The 18630-nt window shown below is 36.6% G+C and overlaps 3 protein-coding genes across 9 annotated transcripts in view; 1 reads left to right on the forward strand and 2 right to left on the reverse strand.

Annotated features, from left to right (window-relative positions):
• The window catches only part of LOC106050207 (uncharacterized), a 19488-nt gene extending 14519 nt beyond the window's left edge, over positions 1 to 4969 (reverse strand). The window contains exons 1-3 of one of the 3 annotated variants that reach the window (XM_056025347.1): positions 4530 to 4969; positions 3049 to 3340; positions 1626 to 1752 (exon numbers count right to left, since the gene is read on the reverse strand). In XM_056025347.1, coding sequence (XP_055881322.1) covers positions 1626 to 1752; positions 3049 to 3189 — 268 coding nt within the window. In that variant the 5' untranslated portion in view covers positions 3190 to 3340; positions 4530 to 4969. Of the gene's footprint in view, positions 1 to 1625; positions 1753 to 3048; positions 3404 to 4529 lie in introns of those variants that run through there. The other 2 variants (XM_056025346.1, XM_056025350.1) reach the window with 2 other exon arrangements.
• Positions 2177 to 16410, forward strand: LOC106052042 (brevican core protein-like). Of its 4 annotated transcripts, none has more exons than XM_056025354.1 (5): positions 2177 to 2305; positions 7753 to 7988; positions 13232 to 13388; positions 14160 to 14306; positions 15217 to 16410. In XM_056025354.1, the coding sequence occupies exons 2-5, from the start codon at positions 7955 to 7957 to the stop codon at positions 15623 to 15625; spliced, it is 747 nt and encodes a 248-aa protein (XP_055881329.1). In that variant the 5' UTR covers positions 2177 to 2305; positions 7753 to 7954; the 3' UTR covers positions 15626 to 16410. The 4 variants fall into 4 exon arrangements, with proteins under 4 accessions (XP_055881329.1, XP_055881328.1, XP_055881327.1 ...); XM_056025353.1 differs by lacking the exon at positions 2177 to 2305 and adding an exon at positions 3702 to 3790; XM_056025352.1 differs by lacking the exon at positions 2177 to 2305 and adding an exon at positions 5661 to 6591.
• LOC106052043 (THO complex subunit 7 homolog) overlaps positions 16404 to 18630 on the reverse strand; it is a 13302-nt gene continuing 11075 nt past the window's right edge. For both annotated transcript variants that reach the window (XM_013207288.2, XM_013207287.2), the window contains exon 8: positions 16404 to 16589. In XM_013207288.2, the coding sequence (XP_013062742.1) occupies positions 16534 to 16589 (56 nt within the window). In that variant the 3' untranslated portion in view covers positions 16404 to 16533. The remainder of the gene's footprint in view (positions 16590 to 18630) is intronic.

The following is an 18630-nucleotide window of genomic DNA, read 5'->3' on the forward strand; positions in this document are numbered from 1 at the left end:
CTAAATTCAGTGCTTCAACTTGGTGTCTCATCGAAGTTGGTTTTGGATAAACATCCCATGAATTAGTGTAAATATTATATTTAGGTGTGAGGCGCGGTGGCTGAGTGGTAAAGCGCTTGACTTGCGATCCGAAGGTCCCAGGTTTGAATCCTTGTGAGACTGAGATTTTTAATTTCGGGATCTTAAGGTCGCCTCTGAGTCCACCAAGCTTTAATGGGTACCTGACGTAAGTTGGGGAAACGTAAAGGCGGTTGATCGTTGTGATGGTTGTATGACACCCTCGTTAACCGTGGACCACAGAAATAGATGACCTTTACATCATCTGCCCTATAGATCGTAAGGTCTGAAAGAGAAAAATTTTTAGAAAAATTTAAAAAAGTGCTTTATTTTTTTATGTAACGTTTTTTGTATCTTTTCTGTTAGGTGGCCCGCGACACGAATGCTAGAAATTAAAATGGCCCACCGGTCGAATAAGGTTTCACATCGCTGTTTTATCTAATTAATAATTGAATTAAACATTACTACATTACAACATCGAACCGAATCCGAAATTTTGACCGGACCGGACCGAACCCGAACTATACTCGTCATCGAACCGAACCGAATCCGAACTTTAAAAGTTGGGTTCGATTCCCATCTCTAGTTGAAACAAAAACATAGATAACAGATTTGGATGTGTTTTTCTTATATTGGATGTCTTTTTAGTAAATGGACAGGTTAGAAGGGGACTTTACAGCCATGATTGTTGCGTTAACATACGAAACATTTTTTTTTGTTTAAATAATTCTGTTACAATTTTGTGATGTCTGGGGTTAGAGCAATGCATAGAAACAAAATGCTTGGGGGTCACACCCAACCACTTTGTCCCATTTCTCTTCTAAAAAGACAGTTGATGCTTTTGGTGGATAGAGGAACGTCCATTTTTTGTTAAGTCTCAATTCAAACGTAAAAATCTTCAGGTAAAAAAAAAATGAAATCTTAGAACTAGATCTAGTAACACTTTGAAAACCAGAGATACCGGTATATTGAAGTAATTTTAAAAGTTGTTTGGACTTATTTGATAGTCTCCAAAATAAAACCACACGTGGTTTTCTATTCAGGCCAAACAAAAACTTCAAGTTTAACATGACATTATGTTCTTTTGTAATGAGAATTTTGTACAAGAATTTGTATACGATTCTTTTTATTTAGCAGATTTTTTTTAAATTTTATTTCAGCTGCTTTCCATTATCTTTTGCAAACCTGTACACAACATTATATTATATAGATGGATAGATGGATGGATGGATAGATGGATAGATGGGTGGGTGGATTGATAGATAGATAGATAGATAGATAGATAGATAGATAGATAGATAGATAGATAGATAGATAGATAGATAGATAGATAGATAGATAGATAGATAGATAGATAGATAGATAGATAGATAGATAGATAGATAGATAGATAGATAGATAGATAGATAGATAGATAGATAGATAGATAGATAGATAGATAGATAGATAGATAGATAGATAGATAGATAGATAGATAGATAGATAGATTTCCACAATTAATGTTATTTTTTATATCCATACTTTAGAATGTATAGATTTAAAATATACATATGTGTACTTTAACTCACCCATGTCATGGAGAATTTTCTCTATACAATCAGTGCGTCTCAAGTTTGTAAGGGTGCACACGAGGACATGAACAGTCGATCCTGGGTTTTCTTTCCACCACATGAGACCTTCGGCCAAGTCAAAAGCCTAGATAGGATACGATAATTTTTTTTATTTTTTTTTTCGATTTGGCGTTAGGAATACGCAAACTACTAGACATTTTTTTTAAATTATTTTTTTGTTTGTCGATACTAATACGCGGAATATGCGGCGACTATTTGTTGAAGAAAACACAGGCGTCTTTTTTTAAGATCTACAGCAGACGATCACATAATATGATAGAACTAATAAGAGACAAGGTGAAGGTCTATGAGATTTGATATTGAAGTATGTTTGGCGAAGGATTTATTTAAAAAAAAAGCTCCTATTAGTAATTTACAATATAACGCAAAATCTAGGTCTAGGTCTGTTGAGTTGATAAACTTTGTTTTCACCTCAGGACTACAGCGCCGGACTCCTTTAAAAGCGGGGCCCGATTCGGTCGTCCTGTTAGGACTACTATCCTGTTACGTCGGGGTGCAGCGTGGTGCGAATGTAGAGATGTGCGAAAACGTGTTTTGAATGGAAATGTCAGAAGAAAAAAATTCGGAAAAAAAAGTTTCATGTGAACAATTAAAGACAGTGTGAACATTTGATATAGGTCAGTAGTTGTGTGATTATTGATTTACAACTATCGTATGTAGCCTAAATTTAATAATAAATATAATAATTATATCTAAACGCACCTCCTTTGTTTCATATTTTAGCATTATGCTAGTCCTAAGTATAGACAAGACGTTTCTTCAAAATAATTACAATCAAGTAACAAATGTCAAAGATGTACATGTACTACGCTCACTATGAGTATGAGAAGATCAGTGACTATAAAAAAAAATACCCTCATCAAGAGATAAAGTCTATCTTATTAAACTTTTGGCATAATAATTTTTAGACCATGCATATAACCAGCTCAAAGTATTTCCAGGGGTTACACTAAAACAAACATATTATGCCAAGAACAAAGTTATTGACACACATTACAAAAGTTAACAACCCATTTCAGACCTTGCGATCTATACGGCAGATGATAAACAGATCATAAGTTTCTATGGCAGGATGGTGTCATGTTGCCAGCACAACGACCACCACCTTCACTTTCCCCAACTAATGTTAGGTACCCTGTAGGAATAAGTGCACTCAGCGTCGTCCTAAAAGCACGATATTCATTATCAAGTCTTCATCGAGATTCGAACCCTAGACCCAGGCGTTTAACCACTCATTCACCACTATATATAAGAAACATTTTATTTTCCACGATTACAAATACAATATTGGGTAATTTTTAACTCATAGACTGATCCATTTGATAAAGAAAGAAGATAATGTTGAATAAAACAAGCCTACCTTGTCTCTAGGAAAGCCGAGTTTGTTAGCAATTACTTCATGATGCTTCTCCAGGTCGATGGCCAAAACATCAATGAGTTCTCCCGTCAGCACTGTGGCCCTAGCATCTCTCATGTAGTCGGGAAAACCGTTATTAGACATCTTTCACCTCGGTCTGGTTGTGTCAGAGTCGACCCTTCACAACAGGTTGTGCTCATTGATTCACCTCGACACCAGATAACACAACAACAAGAAAACGCGTCATCATGTTATTTCCTTTTTATCCGTTTAGTTTTTTTTTTTTAATCCTAGTCTGCAAGCAGTAAAAAAAAAAAAAGGAGTCTTGAAAGCTCACTCTCTACTAGATGTGGTATTCCTTTTTAATTAAGAAGAATAAAATAATGAAATGGATATTGAAAGTATACTTAAGTCTAAAACACACTACCACTTTCTCAATGGTTGCTTTAACGTAAGGAGTCAAAAGCAATTTATCTGCTGACCACAACAAAATTATATTCCTTGGACACTATTATTCCTTATCTCAACACCAAAGAATGGTGACTCATTCTCAAACAATTTGGTCACGTGCTTTATTCCCCGCGTGAGCGCTGTCGCCCGATCGATGCGACTTGTTGTTAAGGTAAGCTTGCGCTGAAGGTGTGTGTTGACCGGGAGGGGGGGGGGAGCGGAGTGAGTCACTTGGAAAGTATTGTCCCCAGATCTGCAGTGACGTAATATAATGCGTCTTATTCATTATTTCTAGGTAAGTTATTACAACACTTTCTAACCATGTGTTGGCTTATCTTTGTCACCTGTTGATTCATAGTTAACGTCCAGGTTTCTGGTGTCTTAGTTTGTATAGCTAAAATTATCTAGGGACCAATCTACTCTATATCAATAAAAAGACAACTGAATTCAATTCTGGATTATTGTTGTTTTTTTAACTTCCCGTTTACTTTTGTGTTTATCACAAATTCATTTACAGTATTACATTTGAATCCTAGCAGAGGAAACCAAAATGGTAAAGGGCAGTAAAGGCTTAAAAAAGTAAAAGTTTCAATTGACATGTATTCTGGTTTTATTTATAGCACCACGGAAATTCCACACGTTGTCCAAGTTTTCTATAGACTACAAATCAATCAAAATGTTTGTAAGGTTTGGACAACTCGAGACATTTCAATTGACATATCTAAGACGATTGCCGTTTAAAATCTATAGTTATATTATCCTGTCTATTTTGTCAACTAACTCGACAACATATTTGACGACATTCCGTCAATGTAGTAACACTATGTTACGACTCAAAATAAAAAGAATCCTAGCATGTATTAATGGTGATTTTAATGAAACGATCAACAAGTTATTTGCCTCACATATAAAACCACACGGATTCTATTGTTAGTAATTGAAAACAATCCAAGACATTCCTAGACACAGTCTGTAAAGACATTAATCAGGATTAAAATCATTAAGTTGGCTAGGCTAATAGAATACGTACGTACCTTAATTGTTACCTAATGTAAAAAGTTCCTGGAAATATTTTTTTTTTGTTTACCCAATAGGCCTACCAGATCTATAGATCTAGATCTAGGTTATGAATGGTTCGGAAAGCGAACGGAACGGTATCAAGACAAATTGAATTCCAAAACAAAAATAAAAGCTGATTAGGAAATCTGATAAGCAAACATTAAACTATTAACATATCAATATGGCTGTCTAATATAAGTAGGCGAACACACCAATGTACATCCAGTGGGTCGACATTACATGCTTGGTACAAACAGTGTACAAGAAAAACAAACGGAATGCCTAACACACTGTCCCAAATCAATAAGTGTACACAACGAAGCTCGTAGGCTACTAGATCAAGAACTGCTTTGGGCTACAACGATCACACACGCACACCGCACATACACACAAACACAAAAGAGATCTGCTTATCTCAATCACGCGACGGTCTTAAAATGTGTAAAAGGTGGAAGGGAAGTACCAAGTTTATTTAAAGTTCAGTGATGTGTATCACCTTCCTCCTGACGAAATATCAACCATGCGTGGCAACTGGAGCTTTTATTTAATCTCGCCATCCTTTCTTTTAAACGCTTACACACATAAAAAGTTAACAAAAAAACACTAACTCGTAGATGGACCCCCAGAGTCCGTTGTTTGGTGAGCAAAGGAATACAAGCTTTGATATTTTTAGCAAGGCGAACATATCATGAAATCAAATTACAATATCTGTTTTTTTATTTACTTTTTTTTTCGATAGAATAGTAATTATCAAGATAAAGAACTAAGCTTACCAATGGATTAACAACAAAATTCTAGTAAATTTTTTAAATATTTTTTTTGCTATTAGAATCACAAACTCTTGTTAATAATAACAATCCTTCTTCTGTACAAAATATGAATTTAAAACATGATCGCCATCGATCACATCTAATGTAAGACTTTGATAGATATTGCTTGGCCCGTACAAATATGGCCAGCATGAAAACGCTGAGCAAGAAAATTCTTGCATGACATTTTTTAATTTATCGAAGAAGATTGGGAGATGTGCAACGTAAGGATATTGTTATATCTCTGCTCTACGCTGAAGCATATGGTGCGCCGCAGTGCACTGTTGAAGACGAGTGATGAACAGAGGGTAGAAACAAGATGGTGGACTGTTGATTTCGGTTATGTAGATGGAGAAACAGAACTAAAGATAAGTTAGAATCGCCTGAGTTGTAGAAGGGAGGATCATTGCCAGTGTGGTTAGCAGGTGAGAAGCAGTGTAGGTTGCACCGTTGTTGGTCAGGAAGAAGTCTTGTGAGGAAACTGTAGAAAGGGTGGTTCCTGTTATCTGTATGGGTCTGCCATCCTCCCTACATTGCTCTATGCCTCAGAAACGTAGACAGTGTTACAGTGTACAGAAAACATGCAAAGAAACTGAACCACTTCCACATGACATGTCTAAGAAAAATACCGAATGTCAAATGGCAGGACAAAATACCAGATATTGAAGTCCTTCGAAGAGCGGGTCTGCAAAGCATCCACACTATCCTAATGCAGTTCCAGCTGAATGGAAGACCGCTGCATCCCTAAATGACTCTTGCATGGCCAACTAAGCGAAGGAAAACGCTCGCAAGGCGGTCAAAGAAAATGCTCCAGGGACACCCTCAAGGCTTCTCTGAAGGCGTTCAGCATAGACCCAGCCACCTGGGAGACAGAGGCACATGTCAGAGCATCATGGCGTCGCGATGTGAAAACTGGCGCACAGGTTGCTGAGGAAAAGAGAAAACGCTGGCAGAAGAAAAACGCCAGAGAAGAAAAGCAAAGCCAATGACACTAGCTCCAGCTGGAATAACCTGCCCAGTGTGCAGCCGAACATTCCGGGCTCACATAGGTCTCACCAGCCACATGAGGAGGCATAAAACCCCAGTGCAAAGCCCTCAGCCCCCTGGATGACAAAGTGGTCTTCATCGAACCACGATGGACGTACTCTACTACTCTGTATGTAGACTATCCGGCAATCCTCCCAACACTAGCGTTCTTGACTTTGAGACAACGATAAGATAAAGAGCGGTACGTACTGTAACCCTGTGAACTTAGTGGCAACGCTGAGACATAAACATTTCAAATACATGCACCTTGTGCAGAAGATTTGACGGACTTAAATAACACTGGGTAGTTGCTTAGACGCCACTGCTTGAACCGGCCGTGGTTTTCAATACACATTTTGTATTTTATCTCGCATTAGTTTGAGATCCACATTAATGAGACATAGCTTAAACGAAACTACCAATGCACACACAGTTAAAAAAACAACTTGTTCCTGATCTCTATTTTATTGTATTGTATTGTTTTTTTTTTGTTGTTGTTTTGTTTATTTTTTTACATAACCCTAACTATGCCTAACCTAGTCTAAGACAGCTATATAATCCAAACATGCCTAAATTAGTTTAAGACAGCTACGTAGGCCTAAGATGTATTTATTTTACTTTTGCACAACAAATTTCGGTCATAGAAATGAAGTTGTAGTTTTGTTGTTGTTGTTTTTTTTTCAATTTATTTTGGAGCCAAGCTCATTTAATGTGTTGTAGCATCACACAGCATAAAGTTGTTGTTTTTGTATGACACAACATCTTCTGTCTGTCTGGTACACGCTATGTTCCATTCTCGGATCAAGATGAACCTTTGCACAATTATCCATTGCCCCTAACAAAACATGGATCAAATGAAAAATTGACCAATTATTTTATCAATTAATCATTATTAATTAAGTTTTATATGGAGACAGTATTAGCTAAGGGGAGATAAGCATTATGTAGAGAATTAGGTCATTGCCTTGGAAATTAGACTCTAACAATAAATTTAAAACATTCTATTTTCATCAGCACTTGACTGGCTTTGTAATAATGTGTCGGCTTGGGAGGCTTCAGCTCTCGACTTCGAATTCAAGTTGAACAACTTGTTTTTTAATTTTTAATTGCTTTCAAATAGTGATCACGTAAATCCCCCCTTGCTTTCCCTCCTCAACGAGATTAGACCATATCGCACTGAGCAGGCTAAGAAATTACGCTAAAATCAATTGGTGAAAATATTTCCAATCGCAAATATTTATTATTGTTAGCCTAGAATCTAGATACATTACAAATTAATGACAAGATTAATTCAATTACATTAAATTTAAGCTTTGTTTTTAATGAAGTATTTATGTTATATTCCATTGTTATCTTACTCCAGTTCAGACACGTGTAATGATACAAGTTGCCACAGTTGTGAACATTAGTGAAGTGTTTTAACGTATCCACAACTGAAATGTTTTACCATGCCATTGATTTCTTTCAATTCACTCTGCTGATCACCGATTTTTGTGATTACTCTTTTTATCAAGCCTGAATGTAATTGAAAATGAATTGCGCAAAATTCAAAGGGAGAAAAGTCAATGCACAAGAAAAATAAAATAGGATCAAAGAGAGGTAACTGCACTGTTTAAATGACAATTAGAAACTCACCCGTTTGATCACATTTAGTGTTTGTTTTTTTTTATTTGTACACTTCTACATAAAATCGAAGTTCAGGTGTCTGGTGTCAATAAATTATTTCAACCATGCTGTGGTTTGTAGCACTAACAAGTAAGATTATAATTATGTTTAAAAAAAAATACTGATGTGGTTTTCTAGCATATACGGATACTACTATACTTTACTCCTAATTATGTATGACTAGCATGCAACTGTTTGGTTTCTATACCTATTTAATACTATATAGATTTTAAGTTACTTTACATTTATGAAGTGATTTTTTTTTTTAAATTTGATATCATTCTAATGATTATAAATTAAACCAGTTGTAGGCCTACCTTTCATTGTTTACCGCGGCCATCAAACGACTTACAATATAGAACAAAAAAATAGAGGGCCTACAAAGTTTTAAAGAAAATTCGTGTATTAAGGATAAAAAAGAAGAAAAGTGAGATGGATTTTAGGTACACATTTCACACATCTGTTTCCATGCCAGACGTTAGCGAGGGTGTCATGTGGCCACCACAACGACCAACCACCTTAACTTTCCCAACGTAGGTCGGGCACCCATTCGAGTTGGGTGGACTCAATGCAGCCTTACCACGCCTCCAACCGTGACCTCCGTGACCCCTCTATATCGAAGGTGCCGTTCTAACCCAACCACCTTGACCTCCCCAACGTAGGTCGGGTACCCAGTCAAGTTGGGGTGGACTTAAGGACGTCCTAAAATCCCTAATATCAAAATCTCAGTCTTCACAGGGATTCAAACTCGAGTCCCCTCTGTAGTCTGTGCGTAAGTCAAAGCTTTGCCACGCTCCCTACCAGATGAAATGTAAAATACTTTACTTCTATTTATTTATTTTGTTTATTAATATGGCATGACAGTGGCGTAGCTAGAGTACATGATGCCTGGTGCGGTACCTCATCTTGATGCCCCCCCCCCAAAAAAAAAACAACAACAACTAACTAATTAATAACATTGCAAAACCTGTTCAAAATAATATGTATTCATAAATCAAATATTGCTAATTCAAAAAAATCACTTTTACATAAACATACTACAAATGAATTGTACGCGCTTTCTTGCTGGCAAAAGCATCAATAATTTTATCGAAATCCATTTTTTTCCACCAGCTCTTGTTCAATGGACAAAATGGCCAAATTAGTGAGTCATCGTTGATCGCAAATAATTCTTGATCAGTTTAAGTTTGCAAAAACTTCGCATGTAGCGACGCTTACTGCAATAGTAAAAAATATGCGAATCATGATGACGCTATTCGGGACTGAATCATCTAGCTGATATTTATTAATAAAATTCAAGAGCTCAACAAGTCCTTGTTTTGGAAGTTCGGAGGCTTCTGATGAAACTGTGACAAACCGTTGAAGCCTCTTTCGCTCCAGCAGAAATGCGTTTTTATCAATGTCGCTAGGAGTACTATCGAGATTGATTTCGACCTGAGGATTTAATAGCTGGGAAGGCGACATAAATTCATATCTATCTGCTACATCATGAAGTTGCTCGAATCGGGTGATTATTTCTTGAACAATCCTGTCCAAGGTAGAATAAATTTCCCTTCGTAGCTCTTCTTTGTGTGTAAGTACAGAGTAGTCACTTTTCTCACCAGGCATCTTTTTCTTATGGCCCATACGTTTTTGAGGTTCTGTACTGATTCTCAGATCTGAGCACACGCTTTCGGCAAAGATAATGCTGGCTTCAGCGATGTCCTCTCGATTACTGCTTAAAAATGTCTCTAATGTTTTTAGTTTGAGTGAGCAGTCTCGAATAGACAATCCTTGTTTTTTGAGGTAGAATTGCGCATCATTAATTTCAGTTAATACAGAAGCCCAAAATTTAAGATAGGTGAGAAAATTAAAAGACTGAATAGCAACTAATAATCCACCTGCTTCAGATCTAGTCGATGTTTGAGCAGGCAATGAATAGTGACTTCTAGAATACGTTTTTGGACACCGTAGTTTTGACCTTTTATGACCGCAGCATTATCATAGCCTTGATCCCTGCAGTCCATTATGTCTAAGCCATCCGAACGCAGTTTCTCTAGAATCATCTCAGCGATTCCAGCAGCATGCTTGTCCTTTGTGTCGATGAAGTCAACAAAAGACTCACGAACCTACACCCCGTCATTATCCATGACAACGTACCGTAAAATTTGGGAAGTTTGATCCAGCTTTAAGATGTCAGGTGTACTGTCAAAAATAATAGAGAAATATTTGGCTTGTTTTACTTGTTGTAGGATTTGTTTTTTAGCGTGATCCCCCAATATTGTAATAAATTCATTTTGTATTTGTGGAGACATGTAAGTATTCGGTCTGGAACAAAGGTTAGTTCGAAGCACATGCTCCCTCAAGAGTGGATCGTACTTTGATAGTAAATTTACTAACTCTCCAGGTTTTCGTCTCTTGTGTAATCAAATCTTGGGCCTTGTTGTCCATATTGTTTCCTACTCTCAGGCAAACTTCAAGTTCCGTCCAAGCAAGCGATGACTGAATGTGAGCTCTGCTGGTCTCATGTTTTTCTATTTTCGGGGATAACCTCCACCACTCATTGAATCCATCTTTGGATTTAAATGAAGATGATGAAATCTTAACAAACGTGGCCCCTTTACATTTAAGGAGGGAGAGGGCGGTACTTACGGCCTACGAGCGCTACAAAAGGGGCGACTCTAGGCTACCCACCTAAATCTTAGTGCAACAGTGAAGAGAGAGGAACCGCTCTCGATCGTTCCTCCCTCCACATTGCGGCCAATTTGTCAAAATCATCTGGGCTCTCCACTGATAGAATTCCTATTAGAAGAATTAGTACTTGCCCTCCGTGGAGGAGAATTCCAGCCCCACAAATAAACATGTCCCTTATAGGGCAAGAGGGAGCCACCAAGAGGCGATTAACACCTGCCATACTCCAAAACTTGGCATCAGCTAAACTAAAGTCCTACCCATCAGATGCCATTTTCTGCTTCACCGATGGGTCGGTAATGAGGGACCCCGATAGATCTGGGTATGGGGCCCTTATAGACTACACAGACTGGACAGAACCAGAGATGCCGATTTCTCCGTCTGGGCTTAAAAGGGTTTTGAGGCGCCAGCCAGACTAGTCAGTTTTGAGTACTGTTCATCATTTTGTTTACGTTACAGTATTACAATTAACTAGTTAGTAAAAAAAAAAACTCGTAGAAAACAAAGGTTAGCTTATTTTAAAAAATTGACATTACAATAGAATTATTTAAAAAATTAAACTATTAAGAATCATAAAGAAATGAATAAACTAAGACAATTGTTTAGAGCTAGTGTTTAGTAATATATTTGTAAACTCTATATATTTAGATTAAACCAATGGACTAAACAATGAAGTAAAAAAAAGGTTGGCCTATCTTCTTCTTCTTCTTTATATTACAGAGCATCGATCAGTGTAGTAACAACATGTACCGTGTGTCCGAAATAAATGTAGTAGGCCTAAATTAGATTCAAACTGTTCTATAGCTTACATTGTATTGAAGAAAGAGTCCAGGAGATGAAACAAAATAGCGACATGACTAGTTTATAAATCGTTAGTTCATGTTTAAAATACAGTAGTTTAAGTTTGTTCGTGTCCATACAATTAGTCGTTTTTACTGAAATGCTCAGGCAAATAGGAAATTAATACACACTGGGGGAATTTTGGTGCCCCTCTCAACTTGGTGCCCTGTGCGGCCCGCACCACCCGCACATTGGTAGCTACGCCACTGTGGCATGATTTTTAGATTTATACTTTTTTCAAAAGTATTCAGGTCTTTTATTTTTATTAGAACATTCGAAAGAGCGTGATTATCTCCACTTACTTAAATCCGGCCCTGGTTAGGTGCTATACTGATTTATAAAGTGTGTATGATTACAATTAATATGATATCATGCTCATGTACATTATTATGAGTGCAATATCATTTTCTAATTTTTCTGTGTACATGAAAATGATCACAATATCATTTTCTTTGTACACGAAGATGACCACAACATCATTCTCATGTAGGCTACATTATTATGAGCGCAATATCATTTTCTATGAACATGAAGATGACCACAAAATCATTATCTATGTGCATGAAGATGACCACAATATCATTCTATATGAACATGAAGATGGCCACAATATCATTCTATATGAATATGAAGATGGCCACAATATCATTTTCTATATAATCTATAAGAAGCTCAATGAGTCCAATGTCCCCCTTGGAATCCAAGTACATTGACGATGACCACAATGTCATTCTGTTTGTACATGGAGAGGACAAAAAATATCATTCTCTATGTATATGAATATGACCACAATAATGTGACAATATCATTCTCATGTACATGAAGATGACCACAATATCATTGTATATGAACATGAAGATTATATATCTTTTACGTCAAATATTTGTGCTCATTTAATTATGGTTATGTCACAAACATTAGAATGCGCGTGTGGGTTTTAATATTGTCCGAAAATAAAATAAAAGAATAACAGAAAAAAATCGATGCAATTTTTAGTGCACATGAAAATAATTTAATGAATTGATAGTACACCAACTAAAAAGTGAGAAAATTGCGTGTGGCCTATAATATAAGTGATTGGGGAACAAATCAATATCGTGGTCTCAGGTAGGAATCTGACCTTTCATAGTTAGTAAGTTTTACATTTTTCAGATGTTCCGTCAGAATTGAAGATTATTACATCACACGGAATGGAGGGAGATTGCGATGGGCATGGTTCGAACCCGGGACCATCAAGACAACTTGTCCCAAGCACATACCACACGACCAGGCAGCCATCAATAGTTCACAATATGCGTTCATGAAATAGTCATTTCGGTGGAGGGAAATGTAGGCCTATAGTCTAGTAAAAAAAAAAAAAAAAGCTAATTATAAAAAAAATGTGTTTTATAAATTATGAACAACAAAAAATATACACACACAAAAAAAAAATTAAAACAACTGTTTATACATTCAAAAAACCCACTCGGTTTGGTTTAATTATTATGCTTTTGAATATTTATAGCTTATCAGTAGGCCTACTGTCATTCTCTACACCGGATACACCAAAGAGATCGAGCCGAAAGAGATCATTTATTAAGAACTTATTCGGATGTAATTTAGTCAAAAATGCGAATCATTATCTTTATATTAATCTTTCATAGTTTCTTTTATTATTTATTCTATAGCTTCATTGCTGCTCCTGTCCTTAAACAGTGCAGTGCACTTCAGATATAACACTACATCTTTTGTCCAACGAGCCGGTGACTTCTGTTGGCCAATACGCCTGAACACAACCTGGACGTCTACGTCAAGGGTGGAATGCGCCATCAGATGCTTGCAAAGGTGTGTAGATGGTAATAATGGACCCCCCTAAGCATCGTTTTGCATGTATATCAAAATAAGTATTTTGTATTAGCTTTAGGGTAACGATAGCTGCCTGCTCATGTTTAATGTGAACTCTCAATTGTCCCGGGTTCGATACCCTGCCGTCCCGCAGGAAGTTTGGAATAAGATGAAATTAATTATCTTCAGTTGTGATGGAACATCTGAAACATATGAAAGAAACAAATGTTGGGCTTTTAATTAGGCTACTATGGCCTCCTTCAGTCGGAAGTGGCTATGGATCATCTCATAGAAATAAGATGAAAGCATGGGCATTTGCTCAGGACGGAACGATGAAGCTCACACAGCAGTTGCCCCCCCCCTCTCCAAGCAGCTGATGTGTCCAAAAGAACGGCAGATGAAGTTTGGGATCCGCGGCAGCTGTCGCAACTTCTGCTAGGTTGTAGCACTAGGCCTTAAGGTGCTTCGCGGGCTCTTGATTTTTTCCCATGTTTGGATATAACTGCAAAGCAGCAGAGGTTTGGATTCGGAGTTTTCCTTCTCCTAGGTGGGTAGTCTCCTATTAGTGATAACATTTCCAACGGATACAAAATCTGAGTTACATGTGAGTTGGACTGGTTTTCAGAGGCTATTTAAGAGGCATTCTATTGAATTTTTATAGGTAATGGAGTGCTTATATACATTACCACTGCCGAAAATAATAACCTTACGTTAGCAAGACAATACAAGACAATATGACACTGATTGCTTTTGCCAACTATTTTCTTGCAGTTACAAAGATAACTGCAAGTGTTTTGTCTATAGTAGAGAGACAAGCCTCTGTACGCCATGTAGTGGACTTACTGCCAACTTGACTTACTTCACAGACGATGGAGATGTCTACCTAGTTGATTCTTGTAGTCTCTATCCAGACTTTAGGTAAGGCGGGATAGCACATTCAATTTTTTAGCTTAAAAGGCATGAGTGTGTATGTGTATGTTAGTTGGTTGTGTGTGTGTGTAACATTTGATAAGGGGTCAAATGAATCAGGACATTGAACTTCCTGTTTGTTTGAAACATAACGTTCACAATTTCATAGACACAAATATTGACGTCTGACTTCAATTCAAACGTCATTTGGAGCTTCATTGCAGACGCTGATTTAACATATAACCTTGTTAATACTATAACTGAGAGGTAAAAGTTTCTCGATCTGCTGACAGAATCAACCCGTGGTTTCGTTTATTAATTCAACCGTAATTTAACGCTAATCAAATTTATTACTAACTCGTAGCTGTTGAATCCCGTAATGTTGTTTTTTTTATATTTTTTTAAGCTGCATTTGTACATAGGAACGCCCGTGTTTTCTCGCGCTTTAAAATTAGATTGTCCATATTTCAGGGTCCATCTCTCTACTTAGTTGGCTTGACGCTTGATCCAAGGGAATGTTAGGCATACATTTGTGACCAATTCATTTGCAGGAATTGGTAAAAGGTAAACTATAGAAATATGGATCGCAACTCGGTTGGATGGCAAAGCTAGAGTTGCCCAGTGGATAACTTTCAAGGGCTATCTACAAATTACCACAAAAAAAAAAAAAAAAAAAAAGTTGTGAACACTTTATATTTTATGTACATATAAATCCTGCCCAGAACCTCTTTAGTTTTAATCTGGCACTGAAAGGTTAATTTAAAACCTACCGAGGTTTCCACCAGGCCCAGGTATCCCTTCTTAAGACCTAAATCTATATTTGTTTCATTTAGAGGAGATTTTATATTTTGTCAACGACATTTCAGATTCATTTAATAGACTAATAGGCCTACACACGATTTTTTGTTTTGTTTTTAAGCTATCACAACTACTCTAGCGGCACCGCCACAGTCTATGCAGCCTTTTACTCAAATAATTTGACCTACGCCCAGGCTGAAGACACCTGCCGCTGCATGAAGGCTCAGCTTTTCGTGGCCAAGTCCTGGGAAAAGTTCTTAGTGTTTGCCTCCATGGCTGACTCTGCGCTGGAATACTGGATAGGTCTGGACGATAGGGCACAAGAAGGAAACTTCGTCTGGGCAGACGGACAGGAGATCAATTCGTCTCTGGAGTCTATGATGTTTGCAACCGACCAGCCAGACAACGGTGACTACGGGCCCGAAAACTGTGTATACAAACTTAAAAGTGGTGCAGACGAAAACCCAGTTCTAAATGATGGGTTCTGTGATCTTCACTTGCCATACGTTTGTGAGAAACCCCAATGCTAACGATGTGTGAGTTTTTAGTTAGCATAGCATAAATAATCCATAACTCTATAGAAGAAAGTAGTCTACTCGAGAAAAACAGTCAAGTCTAAATACACGTTATATAGTGGACATCAAAACTAGAAAGATAACAGCCTAGTCTAGACCAGTGTTTACACAGTAAATTGAAACGTAATACCTTTAACTGACTTTTACGAATCTACTACCGGAGTATTTACTTGTTTTAGAAACATTACTAATATTGTATTACAGATGCGTGTAGCAGTCCAAGTTGCATTGACTTCCTCAAGGTTAAGGACAGTCTACAATTAGAGATATATGTGTAATACACTTCTTTCTTATTAAAATTCAATGAGAGTTGTTTCTCTTGACAACTGTGAAAGAATGCTTTTATTTAAATAATTCTGATCTCACTTACTTAAATTAGGAATAATATATAGGATTTCCATTTTATAAAAGCATAAATGAAGTTTTCTTTGAATGTATCTGTAAATATATAGAGACACATTTATTTTAAGACTTACTATTATCTTATATTTTGATTTCTAGCTAGAATCATTACTAACATATTTTTTGAAATCATGTAGGGCTCAACTACTTTTCGAATCAAATATTTGTGGTGCTCACCTATTTGTTTATTTCTAGCCAGCATCATTTGTAACAAAACTATTTACTCTAATGTCAAAGGATTTTTCTTTCACTGTCTATAAAATGTTATCATTTACATTGTGGTTCAACTCTTTTCAAACACCAATATATGAAAAATAATTTAAAAAATAAATAAATATTTAAAAGTTGTTTTCTGTTTTACTTTTTCAAAATAGGTTTCATGGCATCTTACATGGCTAAATATAAAACAAAATGTCACAAATCTCTAATGAAGTATTTACAAAACGAACATGACTTGAAGACTAACTGGACATGTTTGTATCTTCATCTTTGTTTTCATCATTTGTTTGGTCATCAGCTAAAAAAACAAAACAAGTTAAAAACATAAACTATAAATTATTTTCATGATAAAAGTAGTGCTAGTGGTTGCGCTCTAGACTGTCATCTCAATGATCTATGTTTGAACCCTGTCTGGTGCCATTCTGCTAGAGCTATGATGTAATTATCTTCAATTCTAAAGAAACATTCAAACCATGTCAAACAAAACAAGCAAAATGCTCAGTAATTTTAGTGTTCATTTCAATGCTCTCTATGACCATGAGCGAGATATACCAGATGCAATATATATCAAGGAGTAATATGTAAATATATTTTTTAAAAATTAGATTTTAAAAATTTAACGAATCACTTCTAGCCATTACAAGTGAGAAGTTAAGAGTTGTTTTTTTGTTTCTTTTTTTTTTTTTTTTTTTTTTTTTTTTTTTGTGGTTTGTCAGTGTCTCAAAAAAAAATGGCTTCACATGTTCCTTTACCATTTATGAATCCATGTCAAGGATAATCTACCCTAATGTTTATTTTATCTATCTTCAGATTAGTTCAGTAAAACTTTAAACTACATAAAGTAAGGGTCGGTACAATTTTGTTGTGATGTGCTGTTTGATGAATGGAATTACCTCAACTGTATGGATTTTTAGCCAAGACTAAATAAATGCCTAGAGCACAAATGGAAAGTGACATAAGACTGTTAATGATAAAATTTCCTGAGTGCCTAAAGGCAGCATGGAAACCTTTTCCCTTCTCTCTTCTACCTGTCCCACATAAAGAGATTGAACCACAGTCACTGGCGGATCCAGGGGGGGGGGCGGTAGGGGCGATCGCCCCCCCCCCCACTCGGCCGACCCCCCTCCCCCCAAAGGGGGGGGGCGGACGAATTATAGTATAGAATTCACACAATTTGTATGCGAATTTATTACTTATGTTAATAATATATACTAATTATTTATATTTCAACCTATTCTTAGATTATTTGCCCCCCCCCCCTTCTAGTATTTTGGCCGATTTGGTAGGGTCGGGAGGGGGCGATGGCATCAATCCGCCCCCCCCCCCCACCATCAACTTTCGAGTGGGGGGGGGCGGTCCTATTTATCTGTAGAAATCACAGCTTGCTAACAGAATCAATTAAATATCTATATGATTAAAACTTGTTATTGGTATTTTAACCGGTCTTTATATAATTTCGTTCACCTGTTGGCCGATTGGAAGGGGAAGAGCGAATACCTCCACCGCCCTTCCCATCTAAACCCTTTGAGTGGGGGGGGGGGGGGGGGCGGTCCTACTTTTATGGAGAAATCATAGTATGTGAACAAAATTAGTCGAATATCTATATAATATAAACAGGTGGAAGTGCGATACATGCAATCCCCTTCCCCCCATCGGACAAATCAATACTTTTTCTTTTTGTATTATAGTAAGAAATTACAAAATTACAAAAATCTGTCACTAATATAATTTATATATGCTATAAAGTAAATTCTTATATCGAGTCACCCAACCCCTATTCTTTAATGCAAAATGCAATCAATAGCAGAAATTATAAAAAGGAGCGAGAATTAATCGTTTTCATTTTACCACCCTTCCCCTTTCCAGACAGAGTTTGTGTAATTTCACATGAATTTATCATAACTATTTTAAGAAAGACTTTGCTTTGGAAAAGTTATAATTCAAACGAAATTTTTCAATATAACAGTCACGGTTGAGATGAGTTCAAAAGCCAGATAATCTTTTCCTAGTCGACTTTTTCCAACCTTTACTCTATCTCATATTTTTCTAGTTAAATAAATTTAGGACTATAACTCACAATTTATGCTAGAATTTTATTCAAAATTATTAATCGAATTTTTTTTTCGGCGCCGATCTTCAAAACCTTAATCTAAATATGTGGGGTATCTACTCTTTTCAAAGAACAAATCAGTTGTATTTGCAATGTATTAAGGGACTATAAATTCATATTAGAATATTTTTCTCATTATTCAAAAGGCACTTTATAATAAAATGAATAATGAGCTGTAGGTCAGGAGAATGTGTTACTGCAGTGAAGAATGCCAGAAAACGCTTTTAGC

The sequence above is a fragment of the Biomphalaria glabrata genome, chromosome 4 (assembly GCF_947242115.1).
Source record: "Biomphalaria glabrata chromosome 4, xgBioGlab47.1, whole genome shotgun sequence".
Taxonomy (NCBI): Eukaryota; Metazoa; Mollusca; class Gastropoda; family Planorbidae; genus Biomphalaria; species Biomphalaria glabrata.